This window comes from Trichoplusia ni, unplaced genomic scaffold (genome assembly GCF_003590095.1).
Source record: "Trichoplusia ni isolate ovarian cell line Hi5 unplaced genomic scaffold, tn1 tig00002925, whole genome shotgun sequence".
In the NCBI taxonomy this organism is placed as follows: Eukaryota; Metazoa; Arthropoda; class Insecta; order Lepidoptera; family Noctuidae; genus Trichoplusia; species Trichoplusia ni.
In genome coordinates, this window is record NW_020800299.1 from 10,737 (window position 1) to 29,023 (window position 18,287).

General features: G+C 36.8%; 4 protein-coding genes and 1 pseudogene across 5 annotated transcripts; 3 read left to right on the forward strand and 2 right to left on the reverse strand.

The window, feature by feature from the left end:
• The first annotated feature begins 300 nt into the window (after positions 1-300).
• On the forward strand, positions 301-3,152 carry LOC113507575 (DNA-directed RNA polymerase, mitochondrial-like). Its single transcript, XM_026890422.1, has 6 exons — positions 301-392; positions 640-769; positions 1,045-1,170; positions 1,431-1,602; positions 1,891-1,982; positions 2,072-3,152. The coding sequence occupies exons 1-6, from the start codon at positions 329-331 to the stop codon at positions 2,196-2,198; spliced, it is 711 nt and encodes a 236-aa protein (XP_026746223.1). The 5' UTR covers positions 301-328; the 3' UTR covers positions 2,199-3,152.
• A 2,336-nt stretch (positions 3,153-5,488) lies between these two features.
• LOC113507578 (protein KIAA0556 homolog) lies at positions 5,489-8,244 on the forward strand. The gene is made up of 4 exons (XM_026890425.1): positions 5,489-5,600; positions 6,810-7,043; positions 7,466-7,643; positions 7,965-8,244. The coding sequence occupies exons 1-4, from the start codon at positions 5,489-5,491 to the stop codon at positions 8,167-8,169; spliced, it is 729 nt and encodes a 242-aa protein (XP_026746226.1). The 3' UTR covers positions 8,170-8,244.
• A 63-nt stretch (positions 8,245-8,307) lies between these two features.
• LOC113507579 lies at positions 8,308-14,300 on the reverse strand. The gene is made up of 6 exons (XM_026890426.1): positions 14,287-14,300; positions 13,707-13,862; positions 9,667-9,886; positions 9,261-9,482; positions 8,804-9,002; positions 8,308-8,552 (listed from the first exon to the last, which is right to left on the reverse strand). Exons 1-6 carry the CDS (start codon positions 14,298-14,300, stop codon positions 8,323-8,325), a joined length of 1,041 nt encoding a protein of 346 aa, XP_026746227.1. The 3' UTR covers positions 8,308-8,322.
• A 711-nt stretch (positions 14,301-15,011) lies between these two features.
• Positions 15,012-16,615, reverse strand: LOC113507574. Of its 2 annotated transcripts, none has more exons than XM_026890420.1 (5): positions 16,391-16,615; positions 16,100-16,198; positions 15,891-15,991; positions 15,483-15,662; positions 15,012-15,364 (listed from the first exon to the last, which is right to left on the reverse strand). In XM_026890420.1, exons 1-5 carry the CDS (start codon positions 16,465-16,467, stop codon positions 15,045-15,047), a joined length of 777 nt encoding a protein of 258 aa, XP_026746221.1. In that variant the 5' UTR covers positions 16,468-16,615; the 3' UTR covers positions 15,012-15,044. The 2 variants fall into 2 exon arrangements, with proteins under 2 accessions (XP_026746221.1, XP_026746220.1); XM_026890419.1 differs by having other exon boundaries at positions 15,483-15,674.
• A 335-nt stretch (positions 16,616-16,950) lies between these two features.
• LOC113507580 lies at positions 16,951-18,282 on the forward strand (annotated as a pseudogene).
• The last annotated feature ends 5 nt before the right edge of the window (positions 18,283-18,287 follow it).

Here is an 18,287-nt window from a genome sequence, read left to right on the forward strand (position 1 = left end):
TTCCTGACATTTTACCTTATATACGATTAGAACTCACATCTCCAAAGGTAGGCAGGGGTCCTTTTAATTCGCCACTGGAGCGGGCGATCTCTCCGTGAAATATGATCTGATCATCCAGCTTGATCTGAACCAGTTTAACCCCACGCGCAGAATATATGCGCGACTTGTTGTAGTTCTGGAAAACGAATAATTCAGCTTGGCAAACAATAGTCTCATGTTTGCTAAGGTTTTTTTCCTTGATAATTATTTGAATCTGCTGACCTGGCACCCATTTAATTTGACCAACCTTACCCTCTTCGTGCGGCGGAAGGTCATCAAACAAACTGTCATGACCACTGTATATGGAGTCACCAAGTTTGGAGCCCGCCTGCAGATCGCTAAACAATTGAAAGGTAAACTACTACAACCAATTAAATGCCTTCTATATTCAATTTCATTTGTGAAACCTTGTCCTGTCGCGATAAGGTTTTTGGACGGGGAATGATCAACTTTTTTTTATAGGTATGGTGTTTAAAAATTAAATTAAAAAAAAACCAAATAGTTGTTGTGTATTGTTTACAGGCGGTTTACGTATTTTATTGTACTTTAAAATAAACTACCTCTTTATTTATCCCCTTAAAATATTTCAATTCTCTACAGATATAGACGACTTTCCCAAGGAGCACGTGTGGTCGTGCTCGCAGTACCTAACAGCGAAGACGTTTGACAGTTTACGGGAGATGTTCACTTCCACCAAACTTATACAAGACTGGTTCACTGATTGTGCAAAGTAAGTTACATATGATATTTTTGAGCTATGAACAATTTTTTATTGCATACTTTAGAATAATTTGTAATACCCGCAAATTCTTATCTTCGGATCTTCTTCTTTTGTGTGGCTGATTTGCAATCTGGTTTTAGAGTTTTAAGCCTGTAAACCTCTGACGTGACACTCTTTTGATTTTTTTTAAGTTTGCTAGATATCTTATGGACAGTTTTCAGAGAACTTGCATTTCTTCTTTGTTTTTGTACGTGTTATATTATAAGACTCGATGTTTTTCGAAGGCTGATCTCTGCGGTGTGCGGCGAGAGTGTGGAGTGGGTGACCCCGCTGGGCCTGCCCGTAGTGCAGCCCTACTACAGGCGAGCCGGGACCGCGCAGCCACACCGCCCACCACTCGACCAACAACAGTATGACACACTCTTATACACTTGTTTGCTGTCCATAGCTGTGATAACACTTTTTGAGTTGAAATAATGCATTTTGTACTAGGGGTTTTCGAAGTCTTTATTTATTATAAATGTGATCAACTTGATAAAATATTTATCGTGTTTATCAAGTTTGCGAAAAAAATGTTTTAAAATAACTTAATTTTTTGAGGATCATTGAAACTTCAATGTTACTCATAAGATCTATTTAATGGTATTATATAACCAAGTGCTCTATCCAGACGTCCATGCACGATGAAGCAGCGCAACGCGTTCCCTCCGAACTTCATCCACTCGCTGGACTCGTCGCACATGATGCTGACCGCACTGCACTGCGAGGCGGCGGGACTCACCTTCGTGTCCGTGCACGACTGCTTCTGGACGCATCCCAATACTGTCGATCTCATGAACAAGGTATATGCACCAGAAACTTATCATGATAAACAGTTTTTACAAATCTATGTGAAACTCTATAGAACAAGTAACCTCCGCCCTCCCCTACACTACTCAGATCTGCCCTGTTGATTTTTTTTCGAAGTGGTCAGACTGCCTGTCCGTAAAGGTAGTGCAAATCATAAGGGAGGGGGAAGGATATTTTATGCAATTCCGTTGCTTAATATCCTCTGCATTGTAGTGATATGATGTTGTGTAAGTAGCTTATATAGAAAACAAAGAAAACCAATGTTCCTCTTGTTTGTTCAGATTTGCCGTGAACAGTTCGTAGCTCTCCACTCGCAGCCCATCTTAGAAGATTTATCGGCGTTTCTTGTAAATCGATACAGTTATGATGAAAGGTAAGCAAGTGGCAATAGACATATTTCTCGTCTTAAAGGGATACATACCTGTCTAAGTACAATACAATTTTATTATTATTATTTTTCAGTGAACTCGAAGACAGAAGCATAGGAGCTGCAAATAAAAAACGTGTCAACTCGTTACTACAGAAAGTGCCGAGCAAAGGCGACTTCGACCTGACTAGCGTTCTCAAATCCGTGTACTTCTTCAGTTAAGACACTTATTACATGCTTCAAAGTTTAGTGGACGTTCAAACTGACCAAACGGATAATGACGTGTAGTATGTAGACCCTACCTCACAACTTAATATACCATAGGCTACACGTAGAAGCTAATTTAAGTACTTACGATAATATGAATAACTCGAAATACATAAGACGTCATCATATTATACATCGAATACTATCATACATTGTGTAAGGTATTTGGAAAATAGTTTCCGCACGTACATGTTGAAGTGGTAACAGTCTTCCATGTAGGGTATGCTAAATGATGGTGATTATAAAGTGGGCTTTTTAACTGAAGAAGTGAAGTTATAACGGAAAGAAAAGACACCTTACGATAATTATAAAAATAACTCAATTTAGATAGACGAGACATTTTAATAAAACATTGCCATGAGAGGAACGGTGCCTTTACTACGACCTGTAAAAGCTGGGTAGTTGCCGTTGTTGAAGCTAGACGCTGCTATACGAACTGTATTGCGCCATCTCACTTCTACATTCGTAAGTCTTGCTTTTAGGGTTGATAGTACAGGCACTGATGATAGACTGAAGATAATGACGTGTGATGCTTGTTGTAGGTCTTTTGTAATTTTCTATTCACTGTTTCAATTCATGTTTTCCCTTTATTGAGATTTAGGTTTTGTCTTTAGACAATATTGTGTCACAAAAACCAAATGTAATGTAGTTTTCAATTTAGTTATTTGCACGAAACGATGATCTATAAATCTAAACTTTATTTGCACCTGTTTGAGAACGGCTGGACCGATTTCGCTAATTTGATGTGGAAGTTTCGCAATCAAATTAGTTTGCTTGAGTGATTAAAGCCGCACTTGCCAATTTTACTGCCGGTTTCGTAAAATATGTATGTTTAAATGCGTATAAACCTGTAAGTTTCAATATAAATATCTGCCATAATACATACTGCCACACTATTTACGTCCGAAATTATAATATTTTCAGTTCAAATGTATATTTATGTTTGTCGTTTTGAAAGTCAGACGTTGTGAAGACATTAATACTGCCATAAATTAATGGATATTTTGAATAGAGAGACTACTGTAGATAATTTTAAGTATTAGTCCTACTACCTCGATTGATCTAAAACTTCTCGGACCATCACGTGCTACAAAGACAGTAAAGTAAATACAACATTACGTACTTGAGCTATAAATTAATAAAAGAGAAACAATACTGTAACACTTAAAGTCGCATTAGGTTTTTAAAACATTTAAGAAATAAAAACTAATCAATATTAATTTTTGCTTTTTTTCTACAGGTTCTCTGGATGCGTCGTTCCAGCCAGAGGGCGGCCAGAAGCCGGAGCCACAAGCGTCGGGGTTAAGCTTCGTGAAGTTCGCGTCCAAAGTGGCTACGCTCTCTAAACTGGGACAGCCTAAATCACCAACATCGCCCACACCATCGGGAAACAAAATGGACTTCTAAATATAAAGTTACCAGCTTAGCTGAAACATAATGTAGACCTCTGTTGTGTGTAATGATGTTTGGAACAAAATATTTAATTTATATAGACATTTATGGAAATAAAACATAATTTAAAATGCAGTAAGTTTTCTTTAATCTAGAAAATAAAAAATACAGTATAAACGGATTTTAAATCACAAGAATAATTACATATTCACAAATAACTTCGGTATTCGACGCTGTTTACATAATCTATCTCGCATTAAAACTGACAGTAAAAACAATGTTCCAATGTAAGCAATAACTTTAAAGCAACATTTAACTTACACTTTATAATACATAAATAATACATCTTGCAAAAAAATTACATAAATTCAAGTTAGCTAAGTTTTTTATTAAATAGTTAAATCGTTCTACATACTTGTATTACGTTCCATCTTAACAATATATTCCATATGCAGCTTTGAGAACCATATTAAAATCAGGTTTAATGTCTCTAACTCCCAATTTATTTGACTTAGTGAATTATAATAAAATTTTGTTGCAATCCCACTGACTCGAAACACTTAAGACAGCCTAACCTCTCAGTCCATGACTCAATATAACTTTCCGCACAATCTCATCCGCACACAGTAATCATTACATTACCGCATCTTATACCCTACGTCTCCTACAATGTACGTGATGTTCTATGGCTTTCTCTGACCCCAGCTCCTTGGTGTTCACTTGGATTATTGAGCAATATCATTGTTTTGGTGCAATTTTGACACGAACGCAATAAATACATGCGTCGAATGAGAAGTGATTATCTACGGGACGAAACTAACTACATTAAAAATAGTTTCAAAATGTGAAATAAATTTTTGCTAGAATATATTTTATAGAGTTTTTATTCTCTGTCTAAAACTAAAAATGCAATTTGGAATAAAACAATGTGGTGTGTAATCAATTGAATTGCACTTAAACATTAGATACATCGTGTATCGTGTTCTAAACTAGCGACTCTATCGAACCGAAGCCCGGCAGCTCTATAAACAGAGCGGACTGAACTCAAACTCCATCATAAATAAGGCCATTATGATTTATTCATCGAGCTCCTCTTGACTATGGAAGAATCTATTGAGAGATACTATACACTTTCACTTACATTATAATTGAATCGGACCTACCTAAAACGTAAAGGTGAACTCTTATTAAATTATTGTTCGTATATATTGCGTAGCATTATTTAACTAAACATAGGAGCGGCGTAAAAATTATTAATTGAATATAATTCGTACGAGTTTTGTGCATGATACCTGTCTCGATATTCCAGTGATATACATTTTTACAACTTTGTAAACCGAAACGGTAAGTATAGGCTAGATTTTATAATACACGTTACCCTACATGAGGATTGGTAATGGCGTAACTTACAACAAAACGACGTAAGCTACAAGTTCGCTCCCGATGGACACTACGTTCTCTAACGCGTAACGAGGGTGGATACTACACTTTAGGAACCCAATTTATTATGTCGCAGTGCCACCGCTATAAATAGAACTCTCGTAATAATAAAGCATACTTTTGTTATCAACAAGTACTACGGCAACATTATTTATTGACTTTAACGCTATGCTTGAAGATTTGACAATAAATATTTATAATAAATACAATGTGCACATTTCTCTGCTAATATAAAACGTCGATGGGCAGTACACAAAACATTGAGCATAACTGTGGTTATTTGGCAATTTTATTTGTTTGAAATGGCATCGAGATGAATTTGAGAATAAGTACTTTGTGACGTTGTAATTAAACAGACATGAATTTATATTTAATAAATAATCGTTTGGGAAATTTCATTTAAACTTGGATATATGAAATACGCACATTGTCGGAGTTTCTTCGTGGATAACGCGTCCACTCGGATAATATCTCTGAGTATCGTGAAGAAGTACATCAACAAGTATGTTCGACTTGAGGTGGATGGTATCGACGAGTAACGTGTAGCTCTCCGGACGGTGTTCTGTGGCGGAGATGTTACCGGAGTGGCGGCGTTAGCGGGAGGCTACAGGAGGGAGACCCGCGCGCGACACACACTCAATCTCGCCTCACGAATGTTCTTCCCCTGTTAGCAAACAAAATATTCGTTAACGAATTATTAAAATATGACTAAAAAGTAGATTACTTTAAGTTGAAGATAATATATTATATTCTACAACTTTCACACAACACCATCTAGTCTCAAACTACGCAGAGCTTGTATTATAACTAGACAATTGATAAAATACCTATATATTTCTAAATACATACATAATAGCAGTGGCGTGCAGTCCATAGAGACAAAAAGACACTGCCTACCCTGAGAAATTCAGATATTATAGGTACATAATTACTATCCATAAAATAAACAATATTCGTAAAACACGTATCAGCGCCATCTATCTATTACACGTTGTAACATAATCTATCAAGGGAGGATTATCAATATTTCAAAATTAGTACACTTTTTTGCCGAAGTGCGCCGCCGCTGGCACCGTTTTCCCGTTGGAAAGACACTTCAACTCGATGTCTCAGTGACGTAGGTACGCATGTGTGCGTGTGACAGACTCGTAGTCATGACAATGTGTCTATGTCTGTTTTCCTATACATATTTGTCACACAATGTCAAAATAGTCTGCGTTTTGTTAGTGTGTGTGATAAAAGAGACACTGCCTTTCCACGACAAAGACAGCGGATGACATGAGCGGTTATCTGTGGTTATGTTTTGACAGTGATTATCGTAAAGTGAGCCGCAATATTTTTCGATGCATTTTTGTTTTCATTTGTCATAATTCGTTTTCTGGGTCGTTGGTTTTTAAATTATTTGATGTAAGTCGATAAAAGAGTGAAAAATTGATTAATAATTGTGAACTTTCAAACGGCGTGTGCTCATAACACAAAAAGTGCGATTTTAAAACTATTTTTCTGTAATAAAAACAAGTGTTTGAAATAGATAAAACTACGCAAGACATCTCATAAATTAGGAAAGGTGAGTCAATCGTTCAAAACAATACGTAGAAAACATAATGATTTAAATCTAACGAGTTGCTCGTAGATACAGAGAAATCGCTTGTTCTGTTTCCCTATCCATTTATTTTAAACTATACTTAGATTATTTCACTTATCTAAACTTGCATCTTCATACCCTAAAACCAGGCATCGAACTGCTCTGCTACAACGAATCCATCAAGATCCACCGCGCCTACGCGTACACCGCTTTCATAACCGAGGACCAGGCGCCGGAGCACAGCAGCCTGATCGACTGCAAGAGTCTGTTCAGCGGCAGGAACATCACTACTGACTTCGAAGATATGTGGTGCACGAACTTCGCGACTGGGAACAAGTTCTGTCATATTGTCATGGAACTTATGGAGTCTACTGAGATTACTAGTGAGTTATTTTACTAGAGGAATTTGCTCTGACTTCACATTGATTTAAAAATGTATAGTAATGGTGGTGTGTAAAGCTTGATTCTTACTTTTTCGCAAGAAATGAGTCTTAAAAGATTTTTAGCAGAAAATCAAAGCCTATGTTCGATAGATACATCTATAATTATTTATCGTCAATATGCTACCATTCTCATACTATGCATTCCTCGTTCTTTGGTGATGGGTGGTCGTGGGCGCATTTGGGTGCTGTTCATTGTGTGATTTGACATTCAAATAGTGCTACTTAGAAGCCTAATTTGATGAATTTTCATTTTTTTCTCACTGCCAAGTGTTTATTCTTTGGTCAATTTGGACAGCTTACTTATTTTTACCGTATTTGGCCCCTAAATCTGAAACCCATTGCAAGCCAAATTTTCTACCAAGGTATCCGCATCTGGAACTACAACGCGAACATGGAGCTCTCGTACATCGGCGCGAAGCACGCGCGCATCTCTCTGGACGGGACCGCGCTGCACTACCGGCCGCTGTTACTGCGCCGGGCGCCGGGGGACACCTGCTATGACTACGTGCAGCAGATAGATCTGCTTACTATTGATGATAGGTAAGATGGTATTTTTTTAAATTCTTACATGACTACACAAAATTTATGCGGGCATTCCATAACTTGGTTTTAGGGTTTTGAAGGGAGAGGACTGAGTGTGTCTATTTTTCTTAAAAAAGGACTGCTTTGAAGATTTTACAAATATATCGCTGTTGATGGTTTTACACTTCACAAACTTAGGCTATTCAAATCCTCCCTTAAAATCAAAATTTTCGAATATAGACATGACATTTCGACCATTCCCAAGCAATACGCGCTAGAAACCGTTGCGTCATTTAATGAGACATTATAAACTCTTAATACCTCTGGTTTCACTCAAAGGTTGGACGACGCGAAGGAGTCTGACAGTTTTCGCATGGACTGCCTGGTGTACGGAACCAACCTGGACATGGGCGCGCCCACCGGCTTCGTGCTCCAGCTCAACATATTCTCCACATGGGGGGACCCCTACTACGTGGGTCTGACTGGCATCGAGCTGTACGATCCACACGGGAACAAGATACTCTTGACAGAGACAAGTATGTAGGAATAGGAAAAGTTATTACTTCCACTTAGTATGGGTTTTTGTTGCTGAGGCCATCGGTAGGCATCTTCTGAGAATTTGCACTGGATTAAGATTTGGAGCGATGGTTTGGTATTTAAAAAATCTTTTTGAAAATAGTAGGTAGATTCATAGTTATCAAATACAAAATAGAAAAACAAAATATTTATTGTTAAAAGGGTAGCAAAATTTACCCCTATCAATTGTACTAAAGTTATTGCTTTTAACAAGCCTATCAGAGACTACCTTAATACACACCTCCACACTCAAATTATTAGAACCCAGTCGCGGGAGGTCCTTCCACATGCTCTCCGCGTCAGACAACAACTGCTGGATCTTCTTTATTTCCTTTTCTTGGCGCTCCATCACTGAAAACATGCCATGATTAGACGGAAAGAAAGTCATCCCAATATTGTTTAATTGGAAGAATAAGGAAAGGAGAGTTCTTAATAATTTTTAACCATGGTTACATTCAACAAATGGATGCTGGCTTGTTCAGATAAACCATGGGTATAATTGCTTGGGTTACATTATCCGTCTACATTGTTGAAATTCAATGAATTGATTAGCTAATCAGCATAAAATATTCTAAAGGACAATAACAACCAGCAGCGAATACCTTCACTCATCTTGCTGTGCCACGCCTCGTCAGCTAGCGACACTTCGTTCAGTGGTACGAAGTCGGTCTGCACTTTGGTTCCATTGTACTCACTGAGTTTCGTTTCATATTTGTTTAGAAGTTTCTCAGCTTCTGATATGTGCTTCTCAAATGGATTTGTGTCGGAAGCTGCTTCTAAGCACATCGAACGGAATGTCTCCTAAAACAATCAAATTATAGAAGCAGTGCTATTAGTTATTGTTGCTTAGGTAGACAAGGTACCTACTAGTTAGGTCTGTGTGTTTTGGGTCAAAAATAGGGTCTAAGCAGAACTTGTTCAATGGTTTCGAAAAGCATGAAATATGTACATACATACATATATACATACATTATTTATTTTCATGATTAATGGGGAAGCTCTGGCAAACTGCATAACTATTGTTAGACCATAATCAAGTATGACAACAAAGGAAGTTACCGGATTTAAAGTGTTTTTCAGAGTTTTGATTTCCTTCTTGACAGCGTCGATCTTAGCGTCAGTGGTGTCTAGCCTCCGTTGAATAGCGTCGTCGTTGGCAGACAGGTTGTTGTCCAGGTCTATCGGTGGAGGAGGAGCAGGTGCTAACGCCACCAGCGCCTTCTGTATGCCTTCTAGTGCTTCATTTATTTTCGCTTGGGATGACTTTTCACGTTCTTCTCTCTGAAAGCAAAACGAAGAAAGTTATTATTCCTGAATAGGATAAGATATGAATTAGTTTTATTTAGACCTGAGAAACTTGTGCTGGAATAGGATAATATTAAAAAAATAAAAATGCAATCGTTTACCAAAACATTTTTGATGAGAATACTTATAATTGATGATAATTAGTAATATAATTACGAACCTGTAGAAGTATAGTTTCCACGTTAGACAGACGGTCGTCAAGTCTTGAGATCATCCCTTTCAATGGTTCCAGAGCTCTGTGTTTCTTGTCAAGCCCGATCAGCATTTTCTTCAGCTGGTCTCCAAGAGTCCTCTCTCTGAATTCATGTCGTTCCAGTTTGTCTTCTGACATCCGGATCATGTGGACCAGGGACAGCATGGCTTCTCTGATGTCTTCGTGCCTAGAAGTATTTTTTTAAGTATTGACTTAGTACAATGAGGATAGCAGCCCCTTATTGCTAAGGAAAGTATACTTTTTTTTAAGAGAGTCTTAACAGAAAAAAAAAATTCTGTCTGGGCATCCCCGCCTTTCTTGGTAATATTATTAATTAAGTGTAAAGGTACAAAAGATTTTACATTACCTGAAAAAAGTGACAAGAAAATAATGATAGAGTACTTATCTACATAAACCTACCACTAAACAAATATTTAGAGTTTTATGAAGTAACGACTAAATGGTAAATGTATTTAATTTACAAATCGATTTCAGATTCTAAGAACATCCATTATTTATAAATATCGGCGGAGTTCCGGTAATGGAGAGTACCTTACCACGCCGATTAGTATCGCTTATTTGCCTAATTGGAGAATGAGCCGTTTCCAAATGCCATTGCTACTGTTTTGAATTCCTGAATTCGGTTTTCAGTTTCATAATCCCTAATAACCACCAACTTAATAATCTACAATAACAAGAAAAAAATAAATTGTACTTAATAGAAATGAATGCTGCAGCTCTGGGAAAAAATGACGGGAATAATGCTTGATGTGGAAAATACTTCGTTCATGTAGAATCATGCACCATGTAAAATATAAGAAGAATCAATTAAAAGATAGTGATTTTTTTTTTTAAATACAATTCACATGCAAAAAGACACCCAGAGTCGGAAAAAACATTCATGAATCACACAAATGCTTGTCCTACGCGGGGATCGAACCCACGATACGGCGCGCAAAGTGGCTTTGGCGTGATGACCTCAACCACTATCAAAATGTTTCGCGATTTCCTTTAATTGAATTTATTTTCATATATCAACTAACAATTTCAAAAGGCAAATATGAAACTATTTGACCTCTGGGGTAAATGAACTTTATTTAGCCACCATGAGTCAAAATAAGACTCTAATTTTATATTCAAACACTTAAATAGTGTTAAGGAATAATATGGTTTGTGAAGTGTAGGCGTCGACTATAGCGACTTGTGAGTTATGTCAGCCATTAGAAGCTTTAAGGATCTAAGGATAAAATTGTACCGTTATGTTTATAAATCGACGCTAAATAGACGAAAATAGACTAGAATTTATGTTTATATGTTGCTACAGCTAAAATAAACTTACTTACTTGGTCAACAATTGAATTATTTAAAAAATAACGTGGCTGTTGCTATTGCCAAATAATTTGTCTCAAACCCAAATAGGGCTAACTTATGTAGTTAATCTTAGTCGTTTATTTCATTGGTAGGCATAAATAGGTCTAAGTTTATCTTATTCGGGGCTCAACTTATACTTGTTATGTTGTATTGCATAGTAGAGTTTAGATATACAGGGCGAGATATATACTAAATACTAAACTAAGGCAAGTATCAAATACCAAACAAATCCGTACAATTACGCTTTTGTAAATGCTCATGAATATTTACTGAGCTGCGATCCACGTTGGTCCAGCTTGAACGTTGTGCAATAAATAAATTAGCATAATCGATTGATAGGTACAAGACTTGTACAATACTAAGAAATAAGATTGTCAAATCCGTTACGTGTTTAAATCATTTAAGATACCCTGCGGACTTGTAGAAGACTGTAACAAGTGTGGAGAAATTAGTGAGGAAAATGATATGCCGATATGATGATACGCCTTTTTTCAGAACGTACGGCCAATTCAATGACCCTATGACTAACTAAAAAAAATGGGAAAGGCTCTCGTCATGCTTAGGTGCAAAACTGCTAATTCAAAAGGCTGAGGCACTTTAATTAAATTAGATAGAGCAACTTAGAGATATGACTACAAGACTACAAATATCTGTGCAAGTACAAGTCTGCATATAAACTTGATGACATTTTGTGCTGACTTCGATATTGAGACTTTTGCATAAAAAAGCAAATTACTAAACCAACCAATCAGCTTTACGCTGCACAGACCCTAAACCCGTAACTACATTATTACATTAGTGTTTAGTAATTAGTCCGTTCGTATTACACTACATACCACTGTCGCCATAAAACGAATGTCCAGATGTCAAAGCTATTTAAAGGAAGGTAACCGTACGACTGAAATACAATGAATAGCAGAAAACAGAACTGGCTCAGTGCATTATTATTAGCTCAAGTTCTAGTTACTAAACTGCACTGAGAATAACGTGTTCCAGCTGGTGTTGGATGCAGTTTAGTGTAATGAAATAGTTTGCGCATCATAGAAGGAGGTTACACGGACCTATTTGAATCCAATTATCAACTTATCGTATGTTTATTTGGTAATATGCGAGAAGAAGATGAAAATGAAAGGGCTCTGTTTCATTGGGCCATGGCCGATGGGTATAACAGAGAAATGGGACTCTTTAAACCTACATCCATTTTCGTCCAGCTCCAAAGACTGGAAATTCTTTTTGTGGTATCATGGCACCGAAATCTTGAATAATAACAAAAGAAAATTAAATATCGTACTGTATCCGGATACCATGATCTTGGATTCCATCAAAAGAAAGTGCCCACAAAATAAATAAAGATTTAATTTAATTATCTAAAAGTTGTGTATTTATAGAACATCAATCAGTTTGTAAATAGAAACGGTTTACGTTATAGTTTCTTCCTAGCGAACCGTTTAATGAAGATTAATGGGTTTTCATCCATTATCTAACGATGCGCTTCACTCAGATGTCAAGATATAAATATTATTTGAAGATTTATGATTCTTGTCACCGGTTTCCCCATACGTTTCGTAATTTTCTCCACTTGCAAACGATCTTTTTGATATTTTTATGTTCGAACCTCTCTAATAAGATAGTTAATGGTTGATAGTGGTTGTAAAACACTTTTAATTCACAAGACCTTTGATCGTAAGCGCCGTTAAAGCTTTTAATATGTTTATTAGTAAACATTAAAGCAGATAGGTACCTACCTTATACTTAATGAATTTATTTAAGCTGGACGATAATATAATTAAACGGTCATCTTTCACTTTTATATTTAGTTGGGTCGGTATTTCTATGCCAAAGTGTTCATACATATGAATCTACAGAAAATGAAAAATGGATTTCTAAAATAACCAGAATGGCTTCACGTTACCCCGTAAAATTTGGTTCATTAAAACGCGCTAGGTTGACGCAAAATTGTACTGTAAAATGTGATGCCCTCGTAAACAGTTCCAAGACTGTTTATTTTACATTTCAACTCAACTAAATAATTATATTTACGGGCCACTAAAACTGAAAATGTTTTGTTAACTTTACTGTTTAATTAGCGTTTGACGATGACAAAGAAATATGTTGGCATCGTCATTGTTTTGAAAAGTGCAAGTTATTTTAGACAAAGGTCTCTACTGTAGTCCATGGTTGGTGATGAATATGTATAAGACTCTATTGAGCCCTTCTACTAGCTGGACTCTTAACGCTACCTCTGGGTACCTTTCAGTATGTCCCTAAGATTACATATTAAAATGGGTGTGTTTAAATTAATTGTGGCGCTACCTTTCAGATTGACTATGCTAGATGCACAAACGACTTTTTCACAAAAAAATATAAAGCGTTCACCCGTGCAGTTGCAAAGAAGGTTGTAACTAGGTATGTATATCGTTTAAAATATTTTTGTACACGTCCATATTCCAAACGTTAGAATCCTTTTGAAGAATTCAGTAGTTTAACCCTGCAATGCGATTGCCTCCTCTTGAATACTGCATTCAAAATACGAACGCCTTTGTCGCATTGTACTCTTTGGAGGCTCAAATAGAAATGTTACGTAAACGACTACTGTGTTCAGTGTTCTGTAATAGTAGAGAAACAAATATACTTACGTGAACTCCCTGCTGTATGTGTGCGGAGTCCACACCAGCAGTGCGACGCACACCCACCACACTCTCTGGGGACAAGCACAAACTTCAATAACTTGAATATTAACCGACGCCTGAACTGAGTCTGTCGTGCCTCCGTGCCTGATGAGCTCATGTAAGCTGTTTTATTCATAAATGTAATTGTAAATGTTTTATACAATTGCCAGGTCAGGTTTAACATGGTAATATTTGGGGTATGTGATTTTGCAAGCTATCAGGTTTTAGCTGCATCCGCCGAAAGTGTTTTAATTTTGGTTCGATTCCTAGATAAAATTTAGTGCATTATGCGTATGTGTATGTTGCAAGAGATGCCAGGAACGGAAAAAGGAAATACAAGGATGCTCGTTTCCCAACAATTCTGTGGACAACAAGACAAAACCATAAGAAGGCTTAATAAAAGGCGCAAAAGAAATAAAGACTTTTTTCAAAATACTATAAACTGGACAACCGGCTGAATCGCATGTAATAAACAAATTAAGAAACTCCTTATTTATTTAATCAGTCTTGTAAATACAATGATATACATAGATTATATACAATGTACCCATTGGACGACATCGTTAAGGCTGTCTAGAGTGCACCACGATACTAGCCGACGTTATCAGGGCACATAAATTTCAAGAGTGACAGTACAAATGTACCGACTTTACACTTAGATGGTCCTTTAAGCTACGAGATACAGCTTGTCTATTAATAGGATATAATATAAATCCTTCATCCGGACCAGACTCATTTATTAATAACTTGGTCAAGAGCTTACAATCACTTGTAATGAAAGAACGTTGATGTCGGATTAGAAAAAAAAACACTTTGTTTAGTTCAGCATTTGGTATTAAGTTTGTTTTTTAATTTGTGATCTCTTCCTTCCTTCTTAAGGCCAGTGAGGGTCGTTTTGGGTGTTATTGCATGTCATATTTGAAAAGTTGCACCTTTTAAAACAAATATGATTAGCGACTTGCCTACCTGAAAGACCTTAAATTACCTACTTATTAGTACTTATGTACTTTAGCTGAAGTCAAACATTCGCAAACAAATTTATCTTTAGGTATATTTATCTTTAATAAGTAGTGCAGCAATTATCTCATATCCAAGAACAGCATTATTATTAGTTTGGGTGTCTATATTTTGACTTCGCGGAAATTGCACTGAGCGCGAATCAATTCGCACTCTTGCACTAGACTAGACCTTACCTGGCGCAAATTATGCTGAGGCACCTACTTACTATCTTGCAATAAATCCTCTTTACAAGCTGTTATAACAAATATATTCTGGTATTCATTTGCCTGCGAGGTTTGCGGGTATTCATAAGAAGCTTACTTTTTCAACAACAACGGGGTCTCCGCTTGAATCAAACAGTTCTAGGCCATTCAATCCAACCAAGTACTTATCACCCCAGTTGGAAAATATTTTCATTTCCAATAATCTGCCTTCAGGTAGTTCCGGAATCACAAACTCGTTTTTAACCTTCTCCTTTTGGCCGTTCTTGATTGGTACTGAGCTTAACGACGCTGGTTTCTTGGTCGGATTCTTAACACTAGGCCTTTTAACTACATTATTTTGTTGTAAATTTATCGATCCATCTTTAGAAATTAGTTTTTTACGGGTTTTAGGCTCTTGAGGTCCTGAAATAGAATTAAACATAACATTTCGCAAATTTGTCTATCCTTATCTTTTTTTGTTTGTTATTTCCGTCTACATACTCAACACAATTAAAAGATAACAATATTGATTTATACTCACTTGGCCCTAAAATGACGTCATGAAAATCCTCATCAGTGACGTTATTGGCGCGTCTATGACGAGGCGTCACGTAGTGAGGCAGCAGATCCGATAGGAAGTCGTTGGAGTTGGCATTCGACGAGTCCCCCCAGTCTAGTTTACCTCTCACGTTATAAACCCGCCGTCCGTTTTGGCTATACGCTAGAATATATTCTGAATAAAGTCGTGGCAATCTGCTATTAAAATGTAAACTACATAAATTCAATTCCATGAACAAATGTAATTACCTATTCAAGAAACCGCATTGAACAGTCGCAAGTTTTAATTTATATTTATAACCTTAGGCTGATGGCAACAAGAACGTTTAATTGAAGTGCCGAAATTTAATTTATTACTTGAAGTCGTTGACTCGTGCTTCTAATTGTTTACCTTTAGGTGGACGTAAAGTACCAGCGGAGTGAGCTATTGATCCCAACTGCGGTTTCATTAACATATCCATTGTTGTATCCAATGATGTCCTGCGCGTTAACCTAAGAAACAGTTACATTTATTTATTAAATACATTTAAATAGCACGCAATGTTTTATTCAAAGACTATTATTTCATAATATACCTAAGTGAGAATAATAAAAGCTTACCTGCGATTCTCTAATTTGGAACTTTCAAAATATTTTGGTTCCTCAAAAATTGGAGACGAATCACTACTACTGTTCTTAATATGCGTCTCTTTCATCTCCCTGAAATAAACAAACTGCTTGTAGCAGGATATCGAAGACTTTGTCCAACCAGCCTGGCCCAGCCTTGACACGGAAGTTATAATAGAGTGCATTGTACCGAGAATTAATATATTGACGTCTTAGCATAAAGCAGCCAAGGAGTACGTGGGCTCATTAATCATTCTACATGATAATAAGTACAATAGAACTTACTTGGTAAGGTTTTCAAGCCAGTATGGCAGGTCTCTGTCTTTACTTGTGTAGTCAAACCCATTTTGTTGATGTGCCATCCTTGAGCCATGAGATTATTGTTATCTTTGAAGAGAAGATAAAAATCTACTGAATCTTATACTCATTATACCACCCACTTAATGCAATAAGTCGTATTGAAATAATTTATTATGGCCAGATCTACGTAAACAAAAAACAAATACTTAATTAGAACGTTTTTTATAACTGTTATTAATAATTTAATCTTCATTCACACTTGCCTCTTTTGAAACATATTTTTGCCGCTGTTTGTTTGACCTTGGTTGCTATAGTAACGAATGGTCTTTGATTTTCTTTGCATTGTTTAGACATTACTGAACTTAAACAGTTTTTTTATATAAACTACGTTACCAGGTTTAGATTGAGGATTAATGTTAATGCGTAATTTACTATAATTTATCATTTTAAACGAAAATGTTAAATTTACAAAGAAATAAAATATTTTCAAATTACTTTCCAAACGAAAACAAACACTTCAAATTAAAATGATGAAATTGGAAGTTCCATGACACCAGCAGAATTGTGACAGCTGTCAGCGTGTATGTAGCGGTGGCATAACCTTAAATCTATTTCTATTTATATCGGGTTTTGAGAGAAATACATCTAAATAGAAACAATACTATATATTGAATCAATACTTGTACCCCGTTGCACTTGTTGTATGCAAGATGGCTGAGCAGGAGCAGAAGAATTTGGAGGAACGTACAATTCGAGCCGAAAAGGATGCAAAGGCCATTGAGGAGGAGTTGGACAAAATATCCAAAGGCGGACCTCAGTTACATTGGCGACCCTCGGCTAGAAAAACTATATTCTGAGAATGAGAAGCTCAAACACCGCTTAGTTATCTTAGAAAATGCGATTAAAGCCGAAAGTTCGGGGTCTCAGAAGCCAGCTGTCAGTAAAGAGAAGAAAACTTCCCACCCTAATAACAGACATCAACTCTGTGGAAGGCAACATATGCATCGTAGATGAACTTAAAAACATATTTGAATTCGCTATTGGATCTGCCTATCCCAGATTTAGAGGATCCACCAATTGTAATTACATTGTCAGGTAACAATCCTAAATTCGGAGACTATCAATGTAATTCAGCAATGCCTATCTCACAATTACTCAAGGCTAAGAATATTAAATCTAATCCGCGGAAGTGGCTAACACATCTTAAACAAAACACCATCATCACCATTTATTGAGAGAATAGAAGTAGCGGGAGCAGGTTTCTTGAATATATACATCAACAAAACGATTGCTGAACATGTTATGAATTGTATCCTACGGTTTGGAGTTAAACCGCCCCCTGTGAAGAAAGAGAGGGTTATAGTTGATTTCTCATCTCCCAACATAGCTAAGGAGATGCACGTTGGTCATTTGAGATCCACTATAATTGGAGACAGCATTTCTCGCATACTAGAGTACTTGGGCCATGATGTCCTTAGGCTGAATCACTTAGGAGACTGGGGTACTCAGTTTGGAATGTTGATTGCTCACTTACAAGACAAATATCCCAACTTCAAAACCCACTCACCCCCAATCTCAGATCTACAAGCATTCTATAAAGAATCTAAGAAAAGGTTTTGATGAAGATGAAGAGTTCAAGAAGAGGGCATACGCTTGTGTTGTCCAGCTGCAGTCCCATCAACCAGATTACATAGCCGCATGGAAACTGATATGTGAAGTGTCTCGCCAGGAATTCCAGAAGATTTATGACCGACTTAACATCAATCTAATTGGTCGAGGGGAATCTTTCTACCAAAGACAGAATGGACGCTGTTGTCAAACAGCTCAAGGATGGTGGCTACTTGGAGGAAGATGAAGGGCGACTCATTATGTGGGGGATCCT

What these genes read in the sequence shown, in the direction of transcription:
- LOC113507575 (XM_026890422.1), top strand. Translation starts at nt 329, where the DNA reads ATGACCACTGTATATGGAGTCACCAAGTTTGGAGCCCGCCTGCAGATC. An exon ending in CTGTCGATCTCATGAACAAG is followed by an intron (nt 1,603 to 1,890) that starts GTATATGCACCA and finishes TTGTTTGTTCAG; the next exon opens with ATTTGCCGTGAACAGTTCGT. An exon ending in CGATACAGTTATGATGAAAG is followed by an intron (nt 1,983 to 2,071) that starts GTAAGCAAGTGG and finishes ATTATTTTTCAG; the next exon opens with TGAACTCGAAGACAGAAGCA.
- LOC113507578 (XM_026890425.1), top strand. Translation starts at nt 5,489, where the DNA reads ATGAAATACGCACATTGTCGGAGTTTCTTCGTGGATAACGCGTCCACT. An exon ending in TGTTCGACTTGAGGTGGATG is followed by an intron (nt 5,601 to 6,809) that starts GTATCGACGAGT and finishes CCCTAAAACCAG; the next exon opens with GCATCGAACTGCTCTGCTAC. An exon ending in GGAGTCTACTGAGATTACTA is followed by an intron (nt 7,044 to 7,465) that starts GTGAGTTATTTT and finishes TTTTCTACCAAG; the next exon opens with GTATCCGCATCTGGAACTAC.
- LOC113507579 (XM_026890426.1), bottom strand. An exon ending in TGAAAAACACTTTAAATCCG is followed by an intron (nt 9,003 to 9,260) that starts GTAACTTCCTTT and finishes TGATTGTTTTAG; the next exon opens with GAGACATTCCGTTCGATGTG. An exon ending in GCACAGCAAGATGAGTGAAG is followed by an intron (nt 8,553 to 8,803) that starts GTATTCGCTGCT and finishes GCATGTTTTCAG; the next exon opens with TGATGGAGCGCCAAGAAAAG.
- LOC113507574 (XM_026890419.1), bottom strand. Translation starts at nt 16,467, where the DNA reads ATGGCACATCAACAAAATGGGTTTGACTACACAAGTAAAGACAGAGAC. An exon ending in TACTTTACGTCCACCTAAAG is followed by an intron (nt 15,675 to 15,890) that starts GTAAACAATTAG and finishes GACTTTATTCAG; the next exon opens with AATATATTCTAGCGTATAGC. An exon ending in TGACGTCATTTTAGGGCCAA is followed by an intron (nt 15,365 to 15,482) that starts GTGAGTATAAAT and finishes ATTCTATTTCAG; the next exon opens with GACCTCAAGAGCCTAAAACC.